Consider the following 26,268-nt stretch of genomic DNA (forward strand, 5'->3'; position numbering starts at 1 on the left):
TTCATTTTCTTAACTTCTTTTTAGGGAAAGAATTTAAGTTGTAGGATACTTTTCCATAAGCGTGACTTATCTGAACAGATTTTCCTGGGCATAACAAAAAAATTCTAACCATAAACCAACTTCCCTTCCAAATTTTAAAAGTATCTTCCAGATTTTCATATTTTTTCCTGCAAAAAGGAGGAACAAAAAACTTTATAGACAGCGTTTTTAGCATATAAACCACTGAGAAGCAGTAAACAGTCATACCCCTACAGCACTACCCCTAGCTAAAAGTATGATTTTTTTCTACAAGTAACATACCCTGCCTCACCACAAGCAACCACATTTCTATGCCATGATTTTAGAAGGATCCCACACAACTCTCTAAATCACAATTCTGCTTAGAAATAATAAGCCAAAAAGAATGCTCTTTTCTACAGTTTTGGAGAACAAACAAGGCTAATACTAATATTTCACTTTCTAGAGTGTTACAATTTCAATTCCTTTTTGTTTTCTCTGTGGACTCTGAACAATGGCAAACACACACATCTTTCACTTTGAGTTAGCACTTAAGTAAAAAAGAGTAAGAACTTCTTACCTAGTAAAGTTGGCTTTTCCTGTGATGAATCAGGCTCTGCTGAACACCTGCAACACCGAAGAACTATCACACCTCCGAGCACACCATCTTCATTGGCTAGAAAAGGTGAACCTGGGTAAAATCATCGGGGAGAATTATTTGCAATATGAGTAGTTCCTTAGGTATTTTTTTTTCATTTCACTTTCCTGCCTTCCCCCTTTAATCTTGGGCATTGCTTCAATGCTCCTCTAAACAGTGAAAAGACCGTCAGGTCAACCAATGCTTTTAGAAAGGCATCAGTTTATTTTTTCCAATGTTTTAAATGAGTAATTTTCTAAATAACGATCTACTATTCTAGCAGTAATCAAAAAAAGGAAAAAAGTTATATGGAACTAAGAAAAAAAATAGATTGGAAATTACATTTGTGAGCGTTAAACCATTTGTTCTTGGATCAAGGAAGATCTAATAATGAAAAATGGAGTGTCAAGTTGAAAAAAAATCATGTCTCAATATTTAGTTCTTTCTGTACTATAATTAATCTAAAGATGGCCACATATGAAAAGAATCAAGCAAATTTGGGTCACTTTTACGTTTTTTTCATTTTCCCCAATTTAAAGCACTTTGTACAGAGACATCATCAAACTGCTATAGACTGTCCTCCTTGCTGTTTTACAAATAGTAGCAGAAAAGCCAAAACACATCCGACTTTTTAAAGTGGCTTTTCTGTTGTTAAATTAAGACATATGATATAAAACATCTTCTATCAGAAGCTGGAAAAGTTTTAAGTTAGCTGAATCATGTCTAAGTATTCTTTTTCTCATTTGTATTTTGAAATGAGATTCCTATAGTTTTAAATGTGGAAAACAATGGTATGATTTACATATGATTTAAAATGTCTTGAGCCACAAAATTAAGCAAGTTTTTGCACTTAAGCCCAAATAGAGCCTAGTCACACATTTGCAATAAACTGTGATTTAAAACTGAACAATTGCAACAAACATTTCCATTATTTTCTTTTAAATAAATTAGTATACTATGTCTAGCGTACAGACACTGTGAAAGGATTTGCTGGCCAGAAGAACTTTAGAGCAGATCTACTCATCAGTCTCCTTCAATTTGCCCACAGCTATTCTAATGATTGAAATTACTCCTTTAATGCAAATAATAACTGCAAAAAGAACCAAACAGTAAGAACAGACTTGAAGTTTACTGTAAGGAAAATTAAAAGCTTTACCATGTTCTCTCTTAACATAAGAGCAGCTACATTCCAAAGTGATATAAGGTCGTCATTACAATAAAAGCCCATTATGCTTAATAAACAGTAATATCTTGATCTAATACAAACAGATACTATTTTTAAAGCGCCACTTGCTTTGTACAGGAACTATTGCTAGGTACCAGTGACACCTACTGCAAACAAATCCCTGTGAACTAAGAATCCAGCCAATCATAACATAATAGGTAACAAAACAGGAAAATATGTTCAGTTGAAGTAGAAATGCAAGGCTTTGGAAATTGTAAAGAGTTTTACCACCCAAATCAAAATCTTTTACTCCATGCTTTCCAAGATGTTAAGTTTACCTCTTATGCATTAAGCAAATGCTGGCAAAGTATGTAGTAAGATTTCTGTAAGTAAATGACCAAAAAAGTGGTTTTCTTCATAGGGGACATGCATCCTTTAATCTTTATTTCAGAAAGTCAGGTACTTCGAAGGCAATGTCCTAACTTGAACTTGGTCTACAGACCTAATCTTATACTCAATTGCAAAAATTATTCAGGCTATGCGCCATGCTGTGGTGAAAAAGCATTGCAAAAAGAGAGAAAAAAGTTTTGGTTTGTGTTCTTTGGGGGTTTGTTTGGGGTGGTTTTGAATTTTTAATAAGCAGTGTTTCTCCTTCTCTTTCAAGACCTGTGAAAAGTTCTTTCAAGGTTCTAGTGAAAAATACTAATAATCTCTTTAATCAGAATGATTAAAAATCTTCTACTGCAGCAGAACGCAGCCAGCAAACTATTTAAAGCAGAGAGCGTATTTAAGGCCACACTAAAACACTAAGACTGGATGAATGTGTATAAAACCAACAGCGACTACTGATTATAGGCTTGATGCCACTAACATCTGGTTCTAGAAATGCTTACATTGGGTTAATTACTCACTTTTTGGTTAGTGGGTTGTTTTTTTTTGTTTGATTTTTGTTGGTTTTTGGTTTTTTTTGTTTGGTTGGTTGGTTGGGTTTTTTTAAGTGTTTTTTCTCTCTCACACACTCAGGAAAGAGTAGATAAAAGAAAAGTCTGTAAATAAACCAATCACGTTTCTTCATTTTCCCCAGTATTTTTGTCAACAATGTGCCATCATCACTGATCAAACGTTCAATAATCTGAGTAACTTGCACATGCCAGGCTCTCCTTTTTTAAACTTTAAGAGAAAAATTGGCAGTCCATTTCTTTCCATGTAAATAGTCTGCAGCAAAACATGTAACACTACATTTTCATCAGAATTCTTTCATTTTTACAGGGATTTCTTTGCAAGAACAAAACATCCATCATCTTCAATGGAGTTCTGAATGAGAAAAGTCATCACTCAAAGTATGCGTTTTGTGAGACTTTTTTTAAAAAGGGGTAAATCTTGAGCTTCAAACATGGAAGACAAACTCTTAAGCTTACAATTTCAACCAAAGAGATGCTCTACCTATACGTGCACAACTATGCTCAGAAGAATCCCAGTTCTGCCAGCTCAAATAGCATGAATTTATTTCTTTACTTAAAATATGCTGTCCATCCTATTGCCCTAAATACGTACACGATTGTTTTTTGAACCAAGTTACTTCCTTCAGTGATTATGCACTATGGAAGCTTTGTTATTAGTCCACAAAATTCAAAGGCTTAGAAGTCTGTACTACACACTCAAAAGCTAGACTGTATTAATTCAGCCTTTGCTGAAGTACGTTGCCAATCTACTGTTATTTCAACTAGAAAACTCAAGAGGAGAATTAATTTAATAGCACCACACATGATAAAAGCGTGATAAAGTATAGTTTAAATTTCAGGACTCAGAAAACACACCAGATAAGCAAGAAGCTGACTTCTCTAAGAACAGCACAAGTTGGCCCATTGGAGTAAGAACAAATGTTGGTTACACCAAACAAGAGCAGGTCTTACTGCATTAACTCTGTTAGAATTGACCATACCCGTATTATTGGGGTAATACAGAGATGAGTAAAATGGCTTACAGTGACTTGCTGTGGGTAATTTCATTGGAGTATTAAACCAGGAAATGTCTTAAAAGTTTGTGTTATGCAAAGAAAGCAAAGAAGATGGGACGCATGATCTACAGATGGAATTTGCCCAGTAATGCACAAAATGAAAACCCAGAACCCACAGGCTATCCTCATTTGTAGCACCTTTACCAATAGACTACAACCCAATGATGAAAACCATGGGATCATGTTGGCTTTCTTGTTGCAACCAGCCATGATTCGGAGCCGTAGCAATAGATATTGAGCCAAAATACAGTTGCAACTCAAGAAACCACTGAGATTTAGTATTGTCAACTGAGCTACTGAAGATGTATATTTTTTTTTTTAAACAATGCAGAGCCAGCTTTTAATCTTCTACACCATTTTATCATCAGCTGTAGAATGAACATTATTCTGGAGAGACGAAAGTCTGAAACAAGAACATATCCCTTCTCACCTCCAAATATTTTGTTTACAGATTTTGTACGTTACTAATCTGCAGTTATAGTCTCATCAAAATAAGCAAACAGGTCTTCATAGCAGCTCCACGTTCACTGATCCTGTAAGTTCTGCAAAAGCAACCTCAATCAAACACCAAGACCCAGGCTCAGCCTCAGACCAGGGATAGAGCACATGGATTTCACAAGCGTTAGGGCAAATAACGGCCTCAACATTCAGCCTTGCTTTGGAGGAACTACAGCTACAAATGAAGAACATTTTTTCTTCTGCGTCTCTGGTAAATTAAACTGCTCCCAAGAGGAAGGTTGCCTACTCCAAAGCACGTGATTTAGTAAGAGTTCATTTCTGATCCTGTGCTTTTTTTTCCCATTTGTAGTCCTGGAGACCTCCAGCCTAACACAGATTTGATACTAAACTGTAAAAGAAGTGTTTTATTTACACTTAACCAGCCGAAGGACTAACCAGCTGTTCATCAGGTGTTTTACATTCTTACTCTTCCATAGAGGAGAAACCATTACCAGCTTCACTGTTTACATTAGCTTTCAAAGTCTTCAGAACTTTGCTCTAAATACTGAGTGTGGCACAGTGTAACCAATTAAGTGTTTAGCATCCCCCAGTTTTAACGGAGCACAGCTAAAGAGTTCTAAATCTTCACATGTTGTAATGTGAGTGAAATTCAGATCTTTTCAGGTCAATATATAGATCCCCTATGCCACTGGCCATTGTCAGCTTGGGTACAGAATGTGTTTAAAGTGAAACTGTTTGCCACTCTGCTTCTGCTATGTATTCCACTGAACTTCAAGCAAACAATTTAAATAAACATTAGAAGAGTATATAAGCGCTAAATGAAGCCTGCTTTTAATTTCATGCACCATTATTTGTTAAATGTTTAAGCCCAAGCTGTCTGAAACCAGAGATCTTTGTATTTTATGATAAGTAAGCTTAATTGAAAACATCTGTTTAGAATCTTTAAAGAAGGTGCAAGGAAAAGCACCTGTACTTTCAAACTTTACAGGTCAGATTTTAAGAAATTAAATAACTAAGGATACCGCTGTCCAATAAAATCAAAATGCTTTTGATAAGGAGAAGGACAGTCAGGACTTAGCCAAACCCTTGTGGAATATCACCACGTTGTGTTAGTTTTTCAGCTGGTTTTATTGTGCATGTGATGAATAAGCCTATTCAATTCTGTCTACCATCAAATACAAACTTGTGAAATTGTAAACTTGCTGTGGATTAAATATGTGAAACTTCAGGATCGTTTCATTCTCTTCCCAAATCTTTTCCTCTGTGTTACGGAGAACACATAATTATACTTCCATAGCATCCTTCCTCCATTACAAAACCACAAAGGACAGTGTAAGGCAGCACCGCAGCACCTCACTATAAAGCAACAATAACACTGTGTAGCAACAGTCACTAGCAGCCTTGTAACTGGTTTTAAGTATGGTGCTTATTTTCTCCACCAACCAGCATAAATAATAATTGGGAAGTTCATATTCTATGATTCCTCTTTCTTCCAAGAGAGGTATTTGACAAAAAATTTCTAAAAGAGAAAGTATTAGCATTATCCTTCTGCTATTACCATTCTGCAGACATTGCTCATTTGTGAACTGAAGCACAACTTAAAAATACAAGAATAGATAAACATATTTCCACTAAGGAAAGAACAAATATCAGATTCCATCGATGTCTTTCAGCTCATTATTTTCTAATACTTTACAAGAAGCTTTAAAGTACAATTCGTAACACTGCCATTGTTAAAAGCCCAGATTTCCCGCCAGTGAGATGACACAAACATTTACTCTAAGTCTACATTCCACAAACTTGGCCACATTTGAAAGGAATGATGAGTAACAAAATCCTCTGTTCTTCTGGTTGGAAGGTAGTTGTGTTTACACAACACCATTCTTCGACTGTGTACCAAGCCTTTAGCACTCTTCGACTAAAGATATCAAACCCGTTCAATTTACAAAAAAATCTAAATTTAATTTCTCTCACCTCCAATTCAACCATCAATTGTGCATTATCCATAGTAAGTTGGCTCTGAGAAAGGATGAGAGAAGCACATCTGCCATTAGTTTGCTCATCACCTGCTGTTTAAACAGCACTTGCTGTTTAAGCCAGGCATTCCCTAGCTGGAAGGACTCCCAGGGCTCTGCGGAGACTCGGAGAGTTCTGTAAACAGGAAGCACCAATCTGATGGCAACTGCCAAAATCAGCTGTTCATCTCTCCAACGCAAGTAACGCACATTTTGACTTCTGACAAAACATTCTAGCTCTGCTTTGTTAAAGCTTTTTGGGTTGGTTTTTCTTTTTTTGGCCCTGGTCTAGTATAATTCTGGTGAAAGGTTGACATGACCACAAAATAGGGCATTTAGAAAGAGTAGCAAGGAAAGAATCCATGCCATTGGCAAGGAGGCTATTAGCCCATCTTATCCTATTGTTCATACCGGTAAGAAATCCTGCATCACACCTTGTATCCTGAGATATCAACTAGCACATCAGCATCTATGAAAATTCAGATTAAAAAAACCTATTTAGTAAAAGCCTAAGGTTTCAAGTGCAATGCATTTTTTCAACTGTTGTACTGAATTAGCAAGACATAACTTTGCATTCCATCTTCAGAACTGCCAAGAGCCCCCAAAATTACACTACTGGCTAAAAACTCAGTATTATGTCACATGTAAACATCAAGATGCATCTGGATTTTGAGATTTTCCTCAATCAGTCTTCATTCATAGGACAGCTGAGGGCAAACCAGATGTTATGCTTTCTAATCAAAACACAGAATCCATCCAAGCACTTCACCTGCATAAAAAAATCCCACAGCTGTATCTTGATTTTTTAATCACCCACATCAGGACTGCCCCAAAATACAAATAAGAAGAAAATACACACACCTGCTGTCAGGCAACAAAAATTTGCAGCAATATATTTCTGAAAATACAAGACAGACCTATCCTTAAATAAAACATGAAACTTTGAAAAGGAAGTATAAAACACTTTCTTTCAAATTTTCCTATCATGAAAAGCATTAACTTGACACTTCTTTTCACCTCCCCTTGTTTTGTTGCTTTTAGCCTGTTTTCCCAAGGCAATATGACACCACCCTGTTAGCCTGGTATCTCTCTCTCTGCAGCTCCTCTTTCTCAGCAATTGAGAGTTTCAAGTATAACAAAAAATTAAGAACATATTGAACGTTGTTAAAGTCCAATACAAACATTTTCACATTTTCAGTAAAATATACAATGTATATATATCACATACTAGCCAGTTAACATTTAAAATAAATAAAAAAAAACCTGTAATACAAACTTGTGACAAAATACATTTGGACCAAACAGCAAGAGAATTGAATTTTTGCACAGTTACCAAACAGAAAAAAGAGAACCCAGAAATCTCAAAGTAACTTAAAGGAGGTACCTCAACTAAAAAGCTCTTGATTTTTTTGGTCTTTTATCAGCCAGTGTCTTTGGCAGTAGCTTTCTATTTCGTGTGTGTGTGCATGCACTAACATTAAATTGCATAAGGATATATACATTTTGTGCTTGGTTTTAGTATTTGTACCACAAACAGCACAATCAATTTTGAGAGTACAGACTAAAGATTTGACTTTCCTGAAGATAAGCCACTTCCATACAACACCTTCAGAGTAGCGCTCCAAATTAGCAAAACTACCACAAGCATCCTTCCTAAAAGCTTCTCTTGGGTAGATAAATCCCCTCATTTTGTACCACTATGCACTGGAATAAGTGATTAAATACAAAAAGTTGTATTTGTGCTGCTTGGATTATAAACTCTTTGGGGAACATACTGGGGTTACTTTGCTCTGCATTCCTAGAACAGCTCGAAATGACTGCAGTGCAGTAGTAGATTATCAAGTGCAGCCTTCCAACGCTAAGGTGACTCCCCCTCAAAGAGTCAAATGCAATGTTGTCAGAAGCAGAGTTTAATATGGATTCAACACTACAAACAGAAATGCAATGCAATGCATTGCTTGCCAAGACCAAGCGTGATGGTTCCTGGGTGCCAAAAAGGTATGCTTATGTCCCTCTTTCAGTTCTAATTAAAATATCATAAAAACGAACTTTGGCAACACAATATACAAGAAGTGTTATGCTGTCCACAAGAAATTTTAAAGGTCAAATTTGTCTGTGGATTCTAAAGCTTCAAAAGTTTTAAGGGCTACAAAGACAGCACAAGCCAACACATATGCCAGAAGCTTCACTGGAATCTATGCTATCTTCAAAATGTCAAGCTTTCAATACTTTAAAATTCCACATTTATGTTTGGGTTATGACTTGAAGAAAATAAAACAGAATCTGTATTCACAAGAAATTAAACACGTATAAGTAGTCATTTGTAATCCTCTCAAATTAAGGAAAAAATAATTGTTTTTACCTAACAATAATCTTGAATGAAGTCTCCTTCACTTTTTCAAGAAATTAATTTCATGGTGCAATTAGCAAACCAGAATTTGTCTATCCCAAGCATTTAATTAGAACATGCCATGGGTTTGAGGTCTATCATAGTTAAAAGGGTTAACATAATGAATAATTCTTATGAATGCTCCCAAGCCACCATATGCAATTGTACACCACAGGCAGTGACTCAGGCAGGAAATTCTTTCTTCAAACCTCTCCGGGTATTCTATGACTCATATAACAATTGAGGTATTTCCAAGGGTTTTCCTTTAGATTTCCTAAAATATACTTCTGTAGTTTGATTTAACATATTTTAGATGTAACACAACACAAAAATTGAAGCCAACTGCAACACAAGGTTTTAACAAAAATCACAAAAATAAGTATCTTACTTTTATTTAATACAGTCAATTGCATTTTAAACAATGTTATGCAATGTTTAGGCAATTAGCACCATACACCTACCAATAAACTTGTTTTGCATAGTCTCTAGGAGAGCTTGGTGAGCATCTTCTGTTTGCAAAGCACACGAACATTCTCTGGCCAGTATGGTTCGGACAAGGTGCTCTCCACAACCTAAGGAAATATTAAGATTGGGAATAGTCAAAATACAGATACCAGTATGAAGAAACTCTGTTGTTATTTTACATCATCATAGCCAAATTTAAAAAAAAATTAAAAAGAGATGCATATGAAAGGTTTCTGCCATATTTTTTTATTTTTTTAGAGAGAGACCATGAGTCACATGAAAATTCAATGACATCGGCAGTTTCTCTCAAAACTTTCCTGAAATTTCTACTGGATGAAGTCATAACCCAATACAGGCTAAGTGCAGAAAGAAGAAACAGAAATAGCGAGAACAGACAGTGAGACTGGGTCTGACTTTTCACCTTTACCCAGATCCTGCAATTCTGTCTCAAAGAATCCATTGAGCAATCATTCTTACAGGCATGATCCTTGAACACAAGTCTCTTCAAACCAAGGACATCTTTAGTGAATGCCTCAGTAACTCCTTTGCACAACATAATCTTCTCTTTAGTCCATCTGATTTAGGCTTTTGCCAACAAAGGAATATGTGAATTTACTTATGCCTTTTTGACAGGGTGGCTGTTGACTGGATTCCTAATAAAAAATTCTATAATCTTGAAAGCTTTTTCTTTAAGAAACTAAAAAGCTCCAGCAAACAACTACTTACTGCCTCAGTGCTTTCTGTAACTGTCCCCTGAAAACCACTGATGAAGACAAATAGGTCATTAGTGCTACTCTTACTCTATAGGAACGCTTTCACACCTGCTGTGTTTTCCCCAGCTCCTTTTCATTTTTGTAACGTGCTTTGGGACATACAGCTGTGACCAAATGGCACAGCGCATGTTTATTGGATCAAAGCTTTCCTGGGCAAGAAAACACGTTGGTGATAACTTCTGCATACATACAAAGCTCATTATACTACTATGCCTCCCACTTGTTGACACTTTTCCTCAATGGTAAGGGAGCAGATGAACCAGCTAAAAGAGGGCTAACCAAGCACCAGTTAGGATGAAATGTGTTACCCAGTTACAAAAAAAGTTAATGCACAACTAATTTAACAGCTGTAATATTTTGATTATCAAAATTGACTTGAATGCAGTTGTAAGTTTAGAATATATCCTAAACTAAAACTGCATTAGACACCAGAATATACAGATAGAAGTTAAGCATAATCAATTCCCAATTATCTATATATATATTTCTAGCAAATTTCATATTAACCATGACAAGATGCAAGCATTGTGCTGGCTCCATACAAAAATCAGCTATAATCCAGTTGGACTTATTAGCTCAGGTGCAGAACTACAGAAATATACCTACACAGCTTCCGGAGACAATTTCTGGCTGGAAACAATCTAGCTGCTTTCACGTGGCAGAGAGCCGGAGCTGGTAAGACATCAGACCTAAGCTGGCTTCAGACAAAGGCAGCTCAGTCTCCATGGATAACATTCTCTTTACTGGAACCTCTAACAAGCCCAGAACAGAGAAAACTGAGCAGCTCTGGCTGAAGCCAGCCTAGATCTGGCAAAAAGAAAGAACTAATAAATAAACCCAACCCAAACTGGCTCCAGTGCAGCCTGCTGAGCCTCTCATCGCTGTGCTTCCCAATATGCTGAGTTCAGAGGACTAACTGGTTTGGGCACCACGTTGCATGAACTCACATCAGCAGGTCTAGAGCTGTGTCTTGGAGCTACTCACAGACCGGCTTCTTGTTCTTGCCACCACTTTTAAATCCTAATTAACATGGCAACCTACTCCAAGAACCTCTCTGGTTACTTGTCACACAATTACATCTTTCCCCTTAAAGACTAAGTGAGTTTGCAAACACTGCTCTTCAAAGGCTGCTAACAACAGGGGAAAAAAACAAACCCAAACAAACAAAAAACAAACACCAACACAAAAAAAACCTCTCACCCCGCATTTCCAAGATTAAAAAAAGCAACAAAAACCACCTATGGAACACTATATATGCATTAGATGTAAGAGAATAAGCCCAGGGACCAGACTACAGAAAAACTGTGTACACGTGTCCTAAAAACTTGGTATCTTCAATCATCAAAATTACACCTTAGTGTTCAGTTATGTACTCAGTCTCCTAATGGGCAGTGTCTTCTGATGGATACAACTCAGTTAAACTGAATTGTCTAAAGTGGGTCATTGGATCTACATATAATTAGCACTACAGAAAGACAAGAAATTCTCTGTATAGCAAACAGATTGAGTAAAAAAACAGTTATAAATTTAGAGGAAAATGAAAGAGCTGAAATACTACAATTACACAGCAAAAGGAGGTAGCTCTTGAGAGCACAAGAAAAAAAAAGTGTTTTCATTGATATTTTCAAGTTCTTGAGTTATTGAGAGAAGTGTCCTAGTTAGGATATTATCTTCAAGAGGATCCCACACTACAGTGTCCTCAACAGCTGCTTACAGAAGGGTCCATCCATTCATTGCCCCATTACTTCCATGCTTGAAACCTTTTGTCCACAATAGAATTGAGAGCTATCTAATATTTACTGAAGACAAAAGTAATGTATGAAGAACATGTAGAAACTGCAAGATGCATTTTTCCCATAGATCAAACAGAGCTGTTTATTTTTTAAACTAAAATATTAAAATTTAAAATGAAATAAAATGTAATAATTATGAAGTTTTGCTGTAAAGAATAAAACTAAACAAGCATATGCTCCAGCAAAAACTTAACAAGTTGATTTTTTCTTGCAAACAACCTGTTAACACCTTTAAACATAACATTTAGACCCTACGTGAGATAAAAAGCATGGGACTGAAAATGTGGATCAAGCAAGACACAAAAATCAAAGTGAGTCTATGCCTTTCCTATGCATCAAGTAATAAAACCAGATGTTACTACTTCACAATTTTTAAGTAATTCCTAAATTGGCATCAAAAAGACAATAGCCATTTTTTAGCATGATGTATAATGTTATTTTCCCCCTAGGAGAATGACTTTATTGAAGAGTTCCCATAACATCGTCTGCTACAAAAAAAAAAAAAAAAAAAATTAAGAGAGAGAAAACTTAATATGGGTTAAGAACAGCTGCAGCCCACTGATGTGATCCAGGATCAACCACAAGGAAAGCAGCCTTGCAATTCTACTAACACATCACACATCTCTACATCCCCACAGACAAAGTCATTTCTTTTTGTCATATTTATGTCAACCTATAAGGCAGCAAACTTACAGACTGCTGCTGGCAGTGTATGTAAAAATCTTTCAACACATCACATGCCAGCAATCTGCAGGGACAGATAACTAATGAAAATAATCCCCTCCTTTTGAAAAGAAAAAAATGTTACTGCAGTTTTTGATGTAGGAACATCTATTTTTGAACAAGAAAAACAACTAAGCAGTGTTTCACATATTTTGACCAGATAAAGGCTGGAGAAAAAAAAGTACCCTAATTATTCCAATAGAATTGTCCTCCCTATTATCTCAAGTCAGAAGCAAATACTAGAGCATGAACTGCCTTGTCGGTTTAGCAGACCTGTATGTCTCTATAGTCTTATTAAACTGGGAAAACACTCTAGATAATACTAGGGCTAAAGATGAAATAAACATATACAGAATTACGGTAATTGAAACCTAATTTATAACTTACTATATAAAGTTGTGGGCTCAAATTTATAGTTCCATTCACTTGTAATCTAACCACCAGTATTAGCCAACTTCCGAAAAAGTTTTATTAACATGATTCAAGACAGCAACTACAGTCAAAGCTACTTTAATGCCTTTCCAAATCATGCACGTAAACTGATGAAAATGTAAATCTGGTTCATTAGCTTAACTACCTCACATTATACTAAGTTTAACTGTATGTGTTATTATACTTTGTGGGCTTTTCACTGAATAAAACAGAAACCAAACCAACAGACTCCTAATAAGAATTTTTCAGTTCTACATTAAAGTCTCAAATGCACTTGTTTTAGTAACTTTCCTGTAAACAGTTTAAATAATTTCATTATCTTTTCCCAGTTAAGATGATGACTCCTGATTTGGTAACCTGAAGCTCATTATATCTCAGAGACAAAGGCTTTGCAATGACAGATCAAAGGTTCCATAAGGCTTCACACAAGAGTGACTCAAATGGAGATGACTATCTGGAAAACTGGGTTAAATTAGTGCTTCTCACTGTTTTGCATAGGAAACAAATTATTTTCCTAACACAGTAATATTGTGCAAACCCCATACTGCCTACTCATAACCCATCTGCTGACAAAACTACTACTGATGGAACTACTGTTGTCTGTGTTTGCAGGGGTAAGTACACTAAGTTGTCTTCCTCTGGGACTGCTGCAGGCAAAGCGAGCAATGTATCTACAGGAAAAGTATATTCTATTTTAATAAATAAGGAGAGATAAAAATTAGCATTTTGATGCAAGTTTCTAGGCTCTTACATTAAGGGGAACTAAGCTTAAAAAACAGATTCCTAAAGGCACATGGCACCACCAAGCACCCATGACAAAGGAAGCAAAGAAGGACAGGGCTCAACAGTCACAGCACATTTATTTTGCTCTTGAACCAATTAGGTTTGGTGAGAACCAGAATCTTAAAAGAAAAAAAAGAAAACCAAACCACCAAACCCCACACCTGTCTTCAACTAGAAGTTTACAACGCTGTCTGAAAACCACTTGCAGATCATACAGAAAACCTCTGAAGATCATACAGAAAGCATCAGGACTGATTTTCAGAGACACATATCATCTTGGATCATGCTTCTAACGCAGTGTTTCTTTCTAAGTGCAAAGCTGACCAACAGTGAAATATGATTTCCCTTTTCTGTGAGTATTTAAATGTGTAATTTCTGAAAATAATACCACTTTCCCTATTCAGACACTCACTGATTCATACAAGATCCTCACAAGAACAATCTGGGAATCTACAACATTTTTTTTTTCATAATCTCTTTTTCTCCTGTTATCCTATTGTAACTTAACAGTTCTATATGTATCAGTAGTCCTCTCAAGTTACGATTTCAGCCAAAAATAGCACAGAGGAGCACAAAGCCCTGAACAGGCATTTTTGGAGCTTCAAGCACCACAAGATGGTTGTTCCTGCACTCCACACCCCATGCACCAGATGTTGCTGATTACTGAATCAGAGATCAGGCAAACCAGAAGTACCTGTTATGTTGTATAGCGCTGTACAACAAGTGAGATACAAGCCTTCTTGCAGAGGAATGAGAGACAGGAACCCATCAGGGAAACCTGTTACTATGCTGACAAACGACAATTTTTCCACTGTCATTCACAATTCTATACTAGTGGGCAGATACTCTATAAAGCAACTCTTGGGTACCTGAGTATCAACACTGGCACAAGACAAGAAACGTATCAGAGCTGCATATCTGAGTAGGCATAAATGTGAACTGTACACTTGACTGCCCCGTTTAAAGATTTAAGAAATTTTTTGTTACTGTCCATAAATTTATATAGAGGTACATACCCCGATTCACATTTTCGGTCTTTTCTGCATGTACCCGATCACGTTAGTAACGAACAAAGCTTAGCAAAAGGAAGTTTTAGGAGCATATGAACCATTAGCCATTATGCTGTAGAGCCAGGCCCAGTCTTAGCATTTCAAGTGCTGTTTAACTGTAGGCATATAATGGTCTTAAAGCTCCCATTCTTTTTGAATATTTTCAGTAAATGAACGCAATGTAATTCAATAGTGTACTACTGGAGAGGTACCCACTGCAACACAGTAGCTACAGAGACAATCCAGATGCTGTTTGTGAAAGTGTCAGTTGCTGAACTGAGAAAACAGACAAGCCAGTAATGTTTGAGCTAAAGCTTAAAATTTTGTATTTTTCCTTCCTAAGAAATCTTTAATAGTTAATAACTCTATTCTGTAGTAATTTGCTAGTTAGCCTTTGCACAACTTTCACAATCAAGTTATTCGTGGTTTTTTGTGGGCTTGTTTTTACGATTGTTAATAATTTGGATTTTCAGCTATTGTATTGGATACTATTTTACACTGCATACAGTTTTGAAGGAAAGGTAAGAAATCCAAGCTACAATATATAAATTTTAACCTAAACTTCTGTATCAAACAGTAACTAATTACGTAATTCATAGGTTATACAAACCTTAACTTGCTATAGACTTTGGTCCTTAATTTGAGCTTCATGCAAGAAACTAAGGATGAAATTACTGGTTTTTCCTCAGCATAGTGACTTCTCAAGTAGATTTCTAATGCTTGAAATAACCGCAAGAGGGGAAAAAACCAGCACCATATAAGCTGAACATCCCATACAATGCATGCTCTGCATCTTATAATGTTCTACCAATGGAACCAAGATGGCAAGCAAAAGGAAGGCCTTCTGCAAAGCAAGGGCCTCCGAGCAGCGTGTCAGAAAGAAATTGTTTTTCTGCTTCTTTTGATGGGAGATGCTTTCAAGTCAGGAAATTAGAAACAGGTGTGCCAGAGGGCACACACACATCCATGCACCACACTGAAAAACACGCGTTTTCAATTTTCAGACATGAAAGAGACTCCTGTTGAATGGAAGGAGAAATGAAAACCTAGCTTTCTTTCTGCAAGCCATAAGCAGAGAGCTTATGGAGCTCTGACAAGCTGCCGGAGCCTTTCTAGCTATTGAAATATACAGTACCTCAACAAAAGTGTTGGAACTTGTTTTAAAGGAGTACAAAATGGAAATCTGCATTACTCACATTAATGCGAGAATGGAAAAATTAATCTAGTTTACTCCGCTGCCAAAGTATGACTCTTCTCTTTTCAGAAGTTAAAGACAGAAGTTACAGGTTATCTGTATTTTATTATCTATTCCACACAGAAGAGTCTGAACCTGGTCCTGTTAAGTTGTTTCAACTTTGATGTTGTTATTTGCAGTTCAATAGTAGTGCCTAGAAAAGAAGTGTCAGTTAAAAAGTTAAAAACCTACTATTTCTGCTTTATTTCCTGAATAACTTCTAGTTATGCCTAATGGAAACACAGTGAAACCTGTATTTCAGTTGTTGGTTGTCATTACCAGCATCTCCAGAAAAAGCTGACTAAAAACTTGCAAGTCAATGACTTAAAACAAAAAAAACAAAATACAGTACAATAAAAATATTTGGCTGGTAAATTACTGATATGTATTAAAATAAAAATGTAAAGTCTATTTCTGAAAAGACATAAAATGCTACAGTCTAGCACAACGCCCTACAGTACCAAATTAAAGCTGCATAACTTTTAGCTTTTTGTACTCCTATCAGTTGCTGCATCTTGCCTTCATACTAGCAGAGGAAATTTTTAACTTGCTGACCTGCTGCCAGTAAGAACACCTGCAAACAAACTCCCGTCCAATTCCTAAAGCATTGATCCTAGAGGGATCAATGGAGCACATTCTTGTTGCAGACAGAAAATTCTTAGATGATTTAACTTCCAAACTAACGAACACCTACTAAGAATATGCAAATGGAAATTTTCCAAAAAGGTTGGAACTTCAGTAAATTTGGGTAGGTTTCAAAGATAACAGAAGACAAATTCAACATCCAGACAAACTGTGTCTAAAGTATCTTCTCTAAGGAAAGCTGGGAAAAGACTTTTTACATCTTTAAGATTTTAATATGGGTAAAATAAACTAAAATCACTCTGAAGAACAACTCATCCAGCTTTTCTACAATTATACAGATAAGGGGGAAAAAAGGCTAGAGTTAAAACATGCCAAGCATATTAATTCTTCACTTCTAAATAGTGGGAAAGGCCAGATAATTAAACAAATAGTTTTTTTAATAGTTAAAATTATCACAAACAAGAAGAAATTCAGATATGCCTCCAAGAGAGGTTAGAATGAAGAATAAATATAGTTCCATTAAAGTGGATGTGCATTTTACATTCCCCTTTACATTTAATATATTTTGAAAGATTAACTTCAGTTAAGCTGAAAAGGAAAAAGCAAAGTATTTTTTGCTTTTGATTAGATGCTTTGTTGCAATTGATTTCTTTGTAAAAATACTACACCTTTCCAAACTACATCACTTCTGTCAAATAAAATTTACAGGAAAGGAAACAAGATAGTAGCTTATGTGTTAGCTAACTAAATGTATGCAACCATTTTCTCCCAATTACAGAAAAATGTTTAAGACATAAAAAGAGAGTTCAGTTTGCTGCCATCTCCATTTCGCTTTGTGTCCTTGCATCTATTCCAGGCCATTTGGGCAAGGTATGGCAAACAGGAACAGGACTAACAGAGAAGGAGATGGCACTGCACAGCTGCTGCTGTCCCAGGCCACGAAAACGCCGCTCAGCGTGCAGCAGGTCTTCCGAAGGAGACTACCACTTCTAAAAAGCCCGTGCAACTTCTTGCTTGCAATATATTATTACATTAAGTCCAACTGAAATGTTAAGAGGCAATAAGCACTCTCTGCTGCACCCATCCCGTCCTGCTTCAAAATAACCCTTCCGAAGGCAATTCAAACTACTCCTCTGATGATTTTGTGGACAAACCCCTCAAGCTTTGAACACTGCGGTACCGAGTTTAATTGAGTGCTTCTTAATGCTACCATTCCCACAAATCATCTCTGCCTGTTGCTTCCTCTCTCTTCACACAGCCTTGTGGTGGTAGTAGGTTAGTTCAGACACCACATGCTACAGCACTGAAGCCTCCAAACTGCATCTGGAGACAAAGCCTGAACTCTTGACAGAAGTATTCACTTCAGAGTTAAATACTGATCTGTCTGGAGATAGACCTCTTTCTTCCTCTACCCTCTGGTTCACTCTAACAATGACATAACTCTTCTCCATATGCAGCTGCTTCATCTGTGATGCATTACATTACCTATTATTCCCCAAATCTTACAGGACCAGACTGATTTTGAGAGATAAGACGTATTTCTACAAAGAGATGAACTGTATCATAATATCTATCTCACAGTGTAGCTCAAGCAATCTATACAGGATACAAAATTCGCATGTGAAATTCCTGTGGACTTTTGGAGCATGGACTCAGAAGGACACAGGCCAGACAGACAAGCGGCACCTGCACAGGTGTTAGCAGTCACTGGATTCCAGCACAGCCCTCAACACATGGGGATCACAAAGCCAAAGTCCTACATCACAAGTCAATTCATTGACATTAAAGCCTCCTTGAAAAATATTTACTCCACAGAATTGCACATCACTGTGGTTCCTGTCAAAAATGAGTTTTCAAGTAAGAATTTACGGTTCAATGGCTCCCGTAAGGGGAGACCAAAATGCTGGCTGAGGGCATAGCTCTACAGGCAATTTAACAAGCACGAATGCTCTGACCACAGGTGTCATTCCCTGTTCCATATTACCTGCTCCATTTTGCCAGCGAAAGTACAATGGACTCGAAAGAAGAATGTATTTAACCAAAAGTAGAAGTCTGAACAGGAAAAGGTAGAGGGGAGGAAGAGTGAATACACTTATTTCCCTATTGATAAGGATTTCAGAAACAAGAGAACCATCCTTCAGCAGGAGGCTGGACTAGATCATGTCAAAGAGGTTCCTTCCAAGCTAAACAATTATGTGACTCTTTACAATACAAAATGTGCTATTTTTCACTTCATGGAATGATATATTTGTATGTATATCCAACACAGTTTTTCAAGTACTTTGATGTAATCTCTAAAATGCCTTTAAGAGAAGAGGCCACTGCTTTTGACAAGAGACCCTAAGAGCCAGTCCTTTAGGATCTTGGAAAATTCACCAATACAAGAATTGTTAAGGGAGTCAGGCACATTCTGCGTATTTACACAGAATAGATTCAGTCTGTGTGTGTATTCCTAAAACATTGCTGTTATCTGTACCTGATTTTCATTCAGTCAGGAATAAACTCTGGGCAGGGGAGAAGAGCAAGACATCATTGAAAGACTTTTCTCAGACTGAATCCTCAACTACACCTCAGTTTGGGCCCAGAAATCTGATATCACTGCTATTTTCTCAACAAACCACAACTGTGGGCTCAGTCCTGAATCCTAATTATAGACTCATTTTTCTTTAGGATTGTAAGCCACAATTAGGTCCCATTCAAATTCTCCATAGGACATCACATGTACCTTTCTTGTATCAAATATTCTCCTCAAACGGATTCTAGTGAAAGCTGGAGACTTTGCAGCTTCACATTACAGAATTTGGCATTTTGTAAATAATGCAAGACCTTCTATCTGTCTGCAGAAATGCAACATTAAAAAGTTTGCTGGCTTCAACGGCTGACACACACGCACACAAAGCACGTCACCCATGAGCGAAGAATGGGTAACTATGCCTTCTACCACCTACTGTTGTAAAGATGTAAAAAGGAATAAAACACATTATTCTCAGTCTCCACATTTCCACTCAAAAATTCTACTTATAGTCTCCGGCATTAGCTCTTACTGTAAATTTTGTATTTATCTTTAAAATTTATATTTAAGGTTCTGCATATCCAAGAGAATTATTACTTTTCAACTTATCTCCCAGGAAAAACACAGCCTGACTCTTATCCCAGTAGTATTACTTTTGGCACAGTTAGCAGACTAATATTCACAATCATCATGGATATTCCAACCAAAGAGGAGATTCAGTGTCACACTTGATATTATTTTGAATGAGAAGAATATACACAAAGTCTTTGATTCTTATTATATTCAGGAAAAAATAGGAAATGTTTTCTTAAAAGTACAGCCAAAAACCAGGCTATTGTTTCTCCTGCGGTTGGGTTTTGTTCACAAATGTTTTCCCTCCAAATAATACCCATCTTCCTGTGTTTACATTCATATACCAACAAAAAACATTCACTAAAGAATTCCAAGTGGCCTTACAAGTGTGGTTTTGGCATCTTTTTGGGGGAGGCCGTTTCGTTTGTGGCTGTGTATGTGCACAAATATGTGCACACATCCATGCACAAGCTTTTAAAAGACCAAAGATTTGGCTTCTACTATGTTGATCCAAAAACCAGTTTAGCTGTTAATTACATTTATACTAAATAAAGGCCACTGGTAATGCTTGTCTCATTTAACAAGCTCTCGCTCAGTCCCTACCATTATTCTCGCACAGAACGGCACTTGCATTATCTTGTTAGATTTCACAGTTAATGTTGCCCAGGTATCTTAGTTATGTGTGCAGCTGCAACATTCTCTGAATTTCTTGAATTTTAATACTGGTTTTGAGATACTTTTACAGAATTCCTGCAATGTTTATCCTTCAGTTGCCAATAAAGTCCCACAACTGTTTTTTTTCCCCAAAAAATATTACAAGTTTTAATATAATTCAGAGTTCACATGTTGAAATGTCTAAAAAAATTGATCCAAAAAAAAAAAAAAGAAATATTTTACTTGTTTACACAGAAACTGAATTTTAGACTGAGAGTTATGGAATAAACCTTGAATTTAAGGCCCTTTATATTCAGTCATTCCTCTTTCAATTTCTCCTCCATCCCGCCTTCAGAAAGTTTTCATCTTTTGATTTCAGTTGTCCCACCCCATCTTAAACTATAGCCATAAAATGTGAGTTTTACAATATCCTGTATTTTATAAACCATGAAGTAACTTTTGAAAAGCCAAAAAAAATAAAACCCAAGACAGTGTGGCTAAACAACAAGGCCAAGAGACTGTTAGAGGTAAGAAAATACCATTCAAAAAGTTGAAGTCATGCCCAAACAAGTTCAGTACAACCCCTTTGGCACATTCAATACAAAAATCACAATAAAAATGGCCAAAAATATTTGAGAAACAACTTGCTAAAGGCATAAGAACTAATACCAAGTCCTTTCTGAACACGCAAAAGCAGGAAGCCTGCCAGCATCCACAGGGCCAACAGAACATCAAGATGTAAATGCACGTCTTCAAATCATACATGACCATTAAAGAAAGCTACATGAATTCGGAAGTACTTTCATGGCAACACCTTTTTTATGAGGAAGGTATTGAAAGATGTGTCTCAAAATGAAGCTTTGATAGAAGGATTTTAGAATAAAATTAATAAAAATTCAAGAATAAAACCTACTGTGCTACTAAGTGTGGCACTGGAACTAACACTTTTCTTTTTCCAAGAAAGTTTCTACAAAGGTAAACTATCACAGAAAAAGAAAAACATTCCCAGCAAAACTTAAATAACTAATCTGCTAAGTACAAAAAGAAATGAGAAATCTTGAGAAAGTCATCCTGACCTATTAAAACCAAAGATATCTCCAGCTTCTAAAGTCCCAGTATCACAAATTGCTAGAAGCTTGAATAACTCAGGGAAGGTGCTTTTCCCAGTCCTGTACTTTTCCTTGGAGACCTGCAAAGACCCTCTATCTGAAACAGGACACCAAACCACCTGGAGCTCTGGTTTCACCCAATGTGTCCATTCTTATGTTCCTGCCAATTCCGCATGGATTTCAGTTTGTATTCTGTATGCATTGAATTACTGTCCCAAACTCATTTCTCCACACACGATGGGTCTTCCCCAACCTGTTCAATCTCTTGCTGATCATAGACTCCAAAACCCAAAGTCACAAGCAATTTCGTAAGTATGGAATCAAAATAATTTTCAAAACCTGGCACTTAAAAATGGCTTCTAGGAAACTAGTGCCAAAGAGCATTCTTCTTCAAGAGTGAATATAGAGCCTGATAGAACAAACTCTCAAGTCTTGAATTTCTATCCCCAGCTATTAATAAAAAAAAAAAAGTTTAAAAGTCTAAGTCAGCACAAATATGGAACCTTTTATTTTCCAAAGAATCCTTAAGGTAAAATTATTTCATTTAACATATATTAATAGTTAATAATTTTGAGCATAATTTTGATAAAGCTTTAAGGGAGTCATAGTTAAACTTTTCTCTTCATTCATTTTTTTTTTTAAATTCTAAATGTGATTTGGTGAACCAGCTATTCTGTGAAGTCATTTAACAATAAATATTAAAGTCTGCATATACAGTAATCAAATACACATAGCAACCAAAGCCTAATTTTCTTCTCTCCCAGTCCCACACTACCCCCATACAACAGGAAGAAAAAATTTCCCTGTAGAAAATGTTAGGATAAATTTGTGCCAAATTTCCCACTTAAAGACAAATTAAAATGAAGAGACGTGAAATTAAAACAATAAAATGTTATATTATGAAAACTACAGAAATCTAAACTGATTGCAAATTTCAGTTATTTTATGTACATATTTTAAATGCGTTTACATACAAGTGTATATGTCTATATGTAAAATGAAACATGAAATGAATGTGCACGCACACACAGTTTTTATTTATATAAAACATGCAAGTTGCATTTGTTGCTGTTTTTTTTTTTAAATGTATGTCCACACAAAACCAAGTTAGAAACCTGCAGAGGGGGGTGTAATCACTATTACAAACACAGTCTAGTCTGGTTTTAGGTACAGCGAGTGACAACAGTTATCTTCTCTTAGGAAGTACTCTTAATCTTAGAGCTTTCCAAATCATCACATCTTCTAGAGTTTCAGTAGTAACTTCATTTTCTAAAAGTTTCATCCAACAAGGAAGTATGTTAACATATTATTTTCTTGCTTAGCCTTGGCAATTTCACCTTTTGAATATTTGCAGATGTTTCTGCCCCATTCCCATCTCCTGTTGTGATCCAGCCAAGTTGTAAGTTTCATTCTTTCAACCTTTCCTATAATTTAATTTTTCCATCCCTCTACCCCTTAATTAACTTCATGGTTCACATTGTTGGATGCTCATATTTTAAACAAGAATCAGGCATCAATATATTTTAAAACTGCACTAAACATAAATTACATTATAAAATAAAACATTATGAGCTTCTGAAAATGGAAAAAAGAATGGTATTGATTACAGAAGAGTTCTCACTTCCTGTAAACATTTCTATCTCCCCCTCTCTCTCTCACACTAACACTTTAAAGGAAAACCAGAAACAAGAGATTAATTAAACACCGCTAGTCTGAATTTCAAATCACTGAATAAACAGATGGCCATGCTTCATAGACCGCCAACAGTCTATTTCAATTAACTGGGATTTGAATTAATGTAATGTCGTGGAAGTGAGAAGATTTGAACCAAAGAAACTTATATATTTATGTCTGTGTGTGCACACGTGCATGTGTGTGCAGTAGTTATAAATAGCGTAACGTTTAAGTATTTACCACTATATAAAATTGGTACCAGCAAAAAGAAAGGAGGCTTCTATTTAAGGCCATCATTATACCCAGGCGTCTCCTTTAAGTGTATGAGGACGCTTGCCGGTACTCCCATAGACCTCAAATCCAGCTGACTTCAAGAAGAACAGTTTAAAGAAATTAAATAAAGGTGATATTCTAAGCTTTTCCACAAACAATCTCTAATATTGGACTTATGCTTGCTAATTATTATGTTTCCCAATACTGCAATAAATACATTTGCTTACATCACTAAGCATTCAGTAAACTACAATCAATGTGGTGTTCCTTGAGTAGAAATATCCTCCAACACTTGTGCATTCAGGAGAACTTTCCTTTGCCTAAATATTAAAAAGGACACTTGCTATTACTAACGTCAAACTTACGGGTGAACATCTACACAAATTTTCAACAGTGGGACACAGATTTAAATACAGGGGAAATTAGCCAGGTGTATGACTTCAAAAGCAACACCATCTTTCTGATGCTCTTCAGTCTTTGTCAAATTTCAGTTCTACACCCCGTAACCTTGCACCTTCACTACTTCTGTAACAGCACTCTACCTCTGCAGTACTCTTGGGATACAGTTTACATCACTATATCTCAACTCTGCAGATTTTTTTTCATCTCTCCCTATACTGAAGGCAGATAACTGACCACTAAGCAGTGGTCCAAACCCTAAATTTTACATCCTGACATAAGCATTTATTAAAGTGTTACAAGTATTTTTTTCTGTTACAGACTGTTCATACAACTAGGAGGAAAAAAAAGGAAAACAAAAAGAAATACAGTCCTTTCAACTGCTTTTACATGGGAATTGCAAAGTAAAAGCAACTCCAGCATAACTTCACCTTAAGGCTTTTCTGTTCAACAATACACACGCAGTATTGTGTAACAATACAGTTATCTTTCCAATGTCTGTCCTGGCTTACATTCTCAAACCGTACACTGTCATGTGAGCAATATTCCTAGTCATATTTTGGCCGGGCTTTGTGTTGGTTTTGGTTTTTTCCTTTCTAATTTTTAATATTTGATCAGTCCTGTTAGATTTAGTAGATCTGCTGACAAACTTACTACAATTGGTGTCTCCAGCACCCAGCACACCAAATGACAGAACAGCTCTGTGTGATAGCTGCCTGATAGGCATCAAATGAACAAAACACTTTTGTGGTCCCAATACTTCCACAGAAGAGAAGCTACCCTACTTCTTATATTACTTTCACAATTTCTGAATAAATGTTTTCCAAGACACATTTCCTAGCAATTTGCCTGTGACTTTATCCCTTCCTTTTGAGAGGAAAAAAAGAGATGAACAAATTCACTTAAGATACTAATTAAATATTTTGGAGGGAAAAAAAGCTGTTTGTAGCATTTTTGTATCCAAAGGTCACTCTTATGTTAAAAACCTTCTAATTATCTTCGTCCTTTGCAGAAGGCTTCCCGTCACAGAGGCTTAAACAGCACTTGTTACAGTAATCAAGTTCTCTTAATGCATAACAAATACAGTACATCCTTTCAGTGCAATACAAAATCTTTTAAGCAGGATAAATATTAACATGGTTGTTAATTAAGTAAAAGGACCAACACAGCAACCAACAGAAATTAATTCATGGATTTAAAGACAGTACTGACACATATATATATTTATATGTAAAATAGTGATACACATACAGTCTGGAAACCATGTCAGTATTTTAACTCATCATTCATAGAAATATTTTATTTGGAATTTGTAAACTAATTACAGAGAAAGATAGTAACTTTTTGAAATATTTATAAAAGTAGTAAATACCTGAAGTACTCACAGCAGTGGAGTAAGGGGTATGAGCTCCTGTATTTTCAGCCCAGCAACCGCAACCATAAAGAGCTGCCTAAGGAAAGAAAAGCATCTTTCATAAATTTAAGTATACAAGTGTTTTGGTTTATTCCCTTCCCTTAAAAAAAAAAAACCCAAATCAAACCACCACCCAAAACCCCTAAACCACCAACAACAACAGAAAAAAGAAAGGCAAGAAAAATCCAAGTATTAATAAAAAAGATAAATTTGAAAAATCAAAACAGTCCAAATTAGAATTCCAATCCATTTAGCTACGTCTTCTTTTACTATTCTTCAGAAATGAGTGATTATCATAGATGTCTGGTATTCTAACCTAACTTTACAGATAATGAGGGTACAGATATTAAAAAAAAATAATAATTCCAGCTGTTCCCTATTTTTATAAAGTCCCTTTCACTCTCTATTCCAAAAGAAAATCCTAAATACATTTCAAAAGAGAACTGCTCTCAGGACAGTGGCAAAAGTCAACCAAAAATTCAGATGTAGAGCAATGGAGTATGACATTTCTCATGCACTTCAAAATTCCTTCACCTGATAACAATAAGGAATGCCTACACCCGATGTGTTCTTTTAATACATTTGTCACTTCTACCAATTCACTTTAAAAATGTAATTAGGACAGCTTCTCTAAATATTAATGAGAATCTTATTTAAAAACGCTCTAAGCATTAAAGAGACTATTTGTGGTATTAAGGAGGTATTTAAGCCCATGAAATTAGCTTATCAGTAGCTCTGGCCAAAGGTAACTAACCACAGAACAACTTCTTACCTATCAACGTTTTATAATGCTGATGGAGGACACTAGAAAGAAAACTTGCATTCCAATGCAGTGATAATGCCTTCAGAGTTTAATGGAAAGGAAGGGAGAACATGAGTTTGCTATCACAGCTCTCACTTAATGTCACAATTGCTGAACAATCACTCCCAACTGAAGAAGTACACTCACCTGACCAACTCTTCCAGGATGCTTCAGTGCTAAACCTCCACTGGAGACAGCAGCAGCAACATTTCCTTCTTGGTCAACAACAACTGCACCAACCGTATCCAATGTTCCTGAGTCATTCTCCTGCAGGACACACAAACAGAAACAACTACTAAAAATAGTATATTAAAGTCAGGTTATAATTCTTAGCGGTGTGCA

General features: G+C 36.1%; 1 protein-coding gene across 4 annotated transcripts in view; it reads right to left on the bottom strand.

Annotated features, from left to right (window-relative positions):
* TASP1 (taspase 1) overlaps nt 1-26,268 on the bottom strand; it is an 88,666-nt gene that overhangs the window by 20,115 nt on the left and 42,283 nt on the right. For all 4 annotated transcript variants that reach the window (XM_014966488.1, XM_014966487.1, XM_014966485.1 and 1 more), the window contains exons 9-12: nt 26,074-26,193; nt 25,083-25,161; nt 9,141-9,251; nt 578-688 (exon numbers count right to left, since the gene is read on the bottom strand). In XM_014966488.1, coding sequence (XP_014821974.1) covers nt 578-688; nt 9,141-9,251; nt 25,083-25,161; nt 26,074-26,193 — 421 coding nt within the window. The remainder of the gene's footprint in view (nt 1-577; nt 689-9,140; nt 9,252-25,082; nt 25,162-26,073; nt 26,194-26,268) is intronic.

The sequence above is a fragment of the Calidris pugnax genome, unplaced genomic scaffold (assembly GCF_001431845.1).
Source record: "Calidris pugnax isolate Ruff unplaced genomic scaffold, ASM143184v1 scaffold31, whole genome shotgun sequence".
NCBI classification, from domain to species: domain Eukaryota; kingdom Metazoa; phylum Chordata; class Aves; order Charadriiformes; family Scolopacidae; genus Calidris; species Calidris pugnax.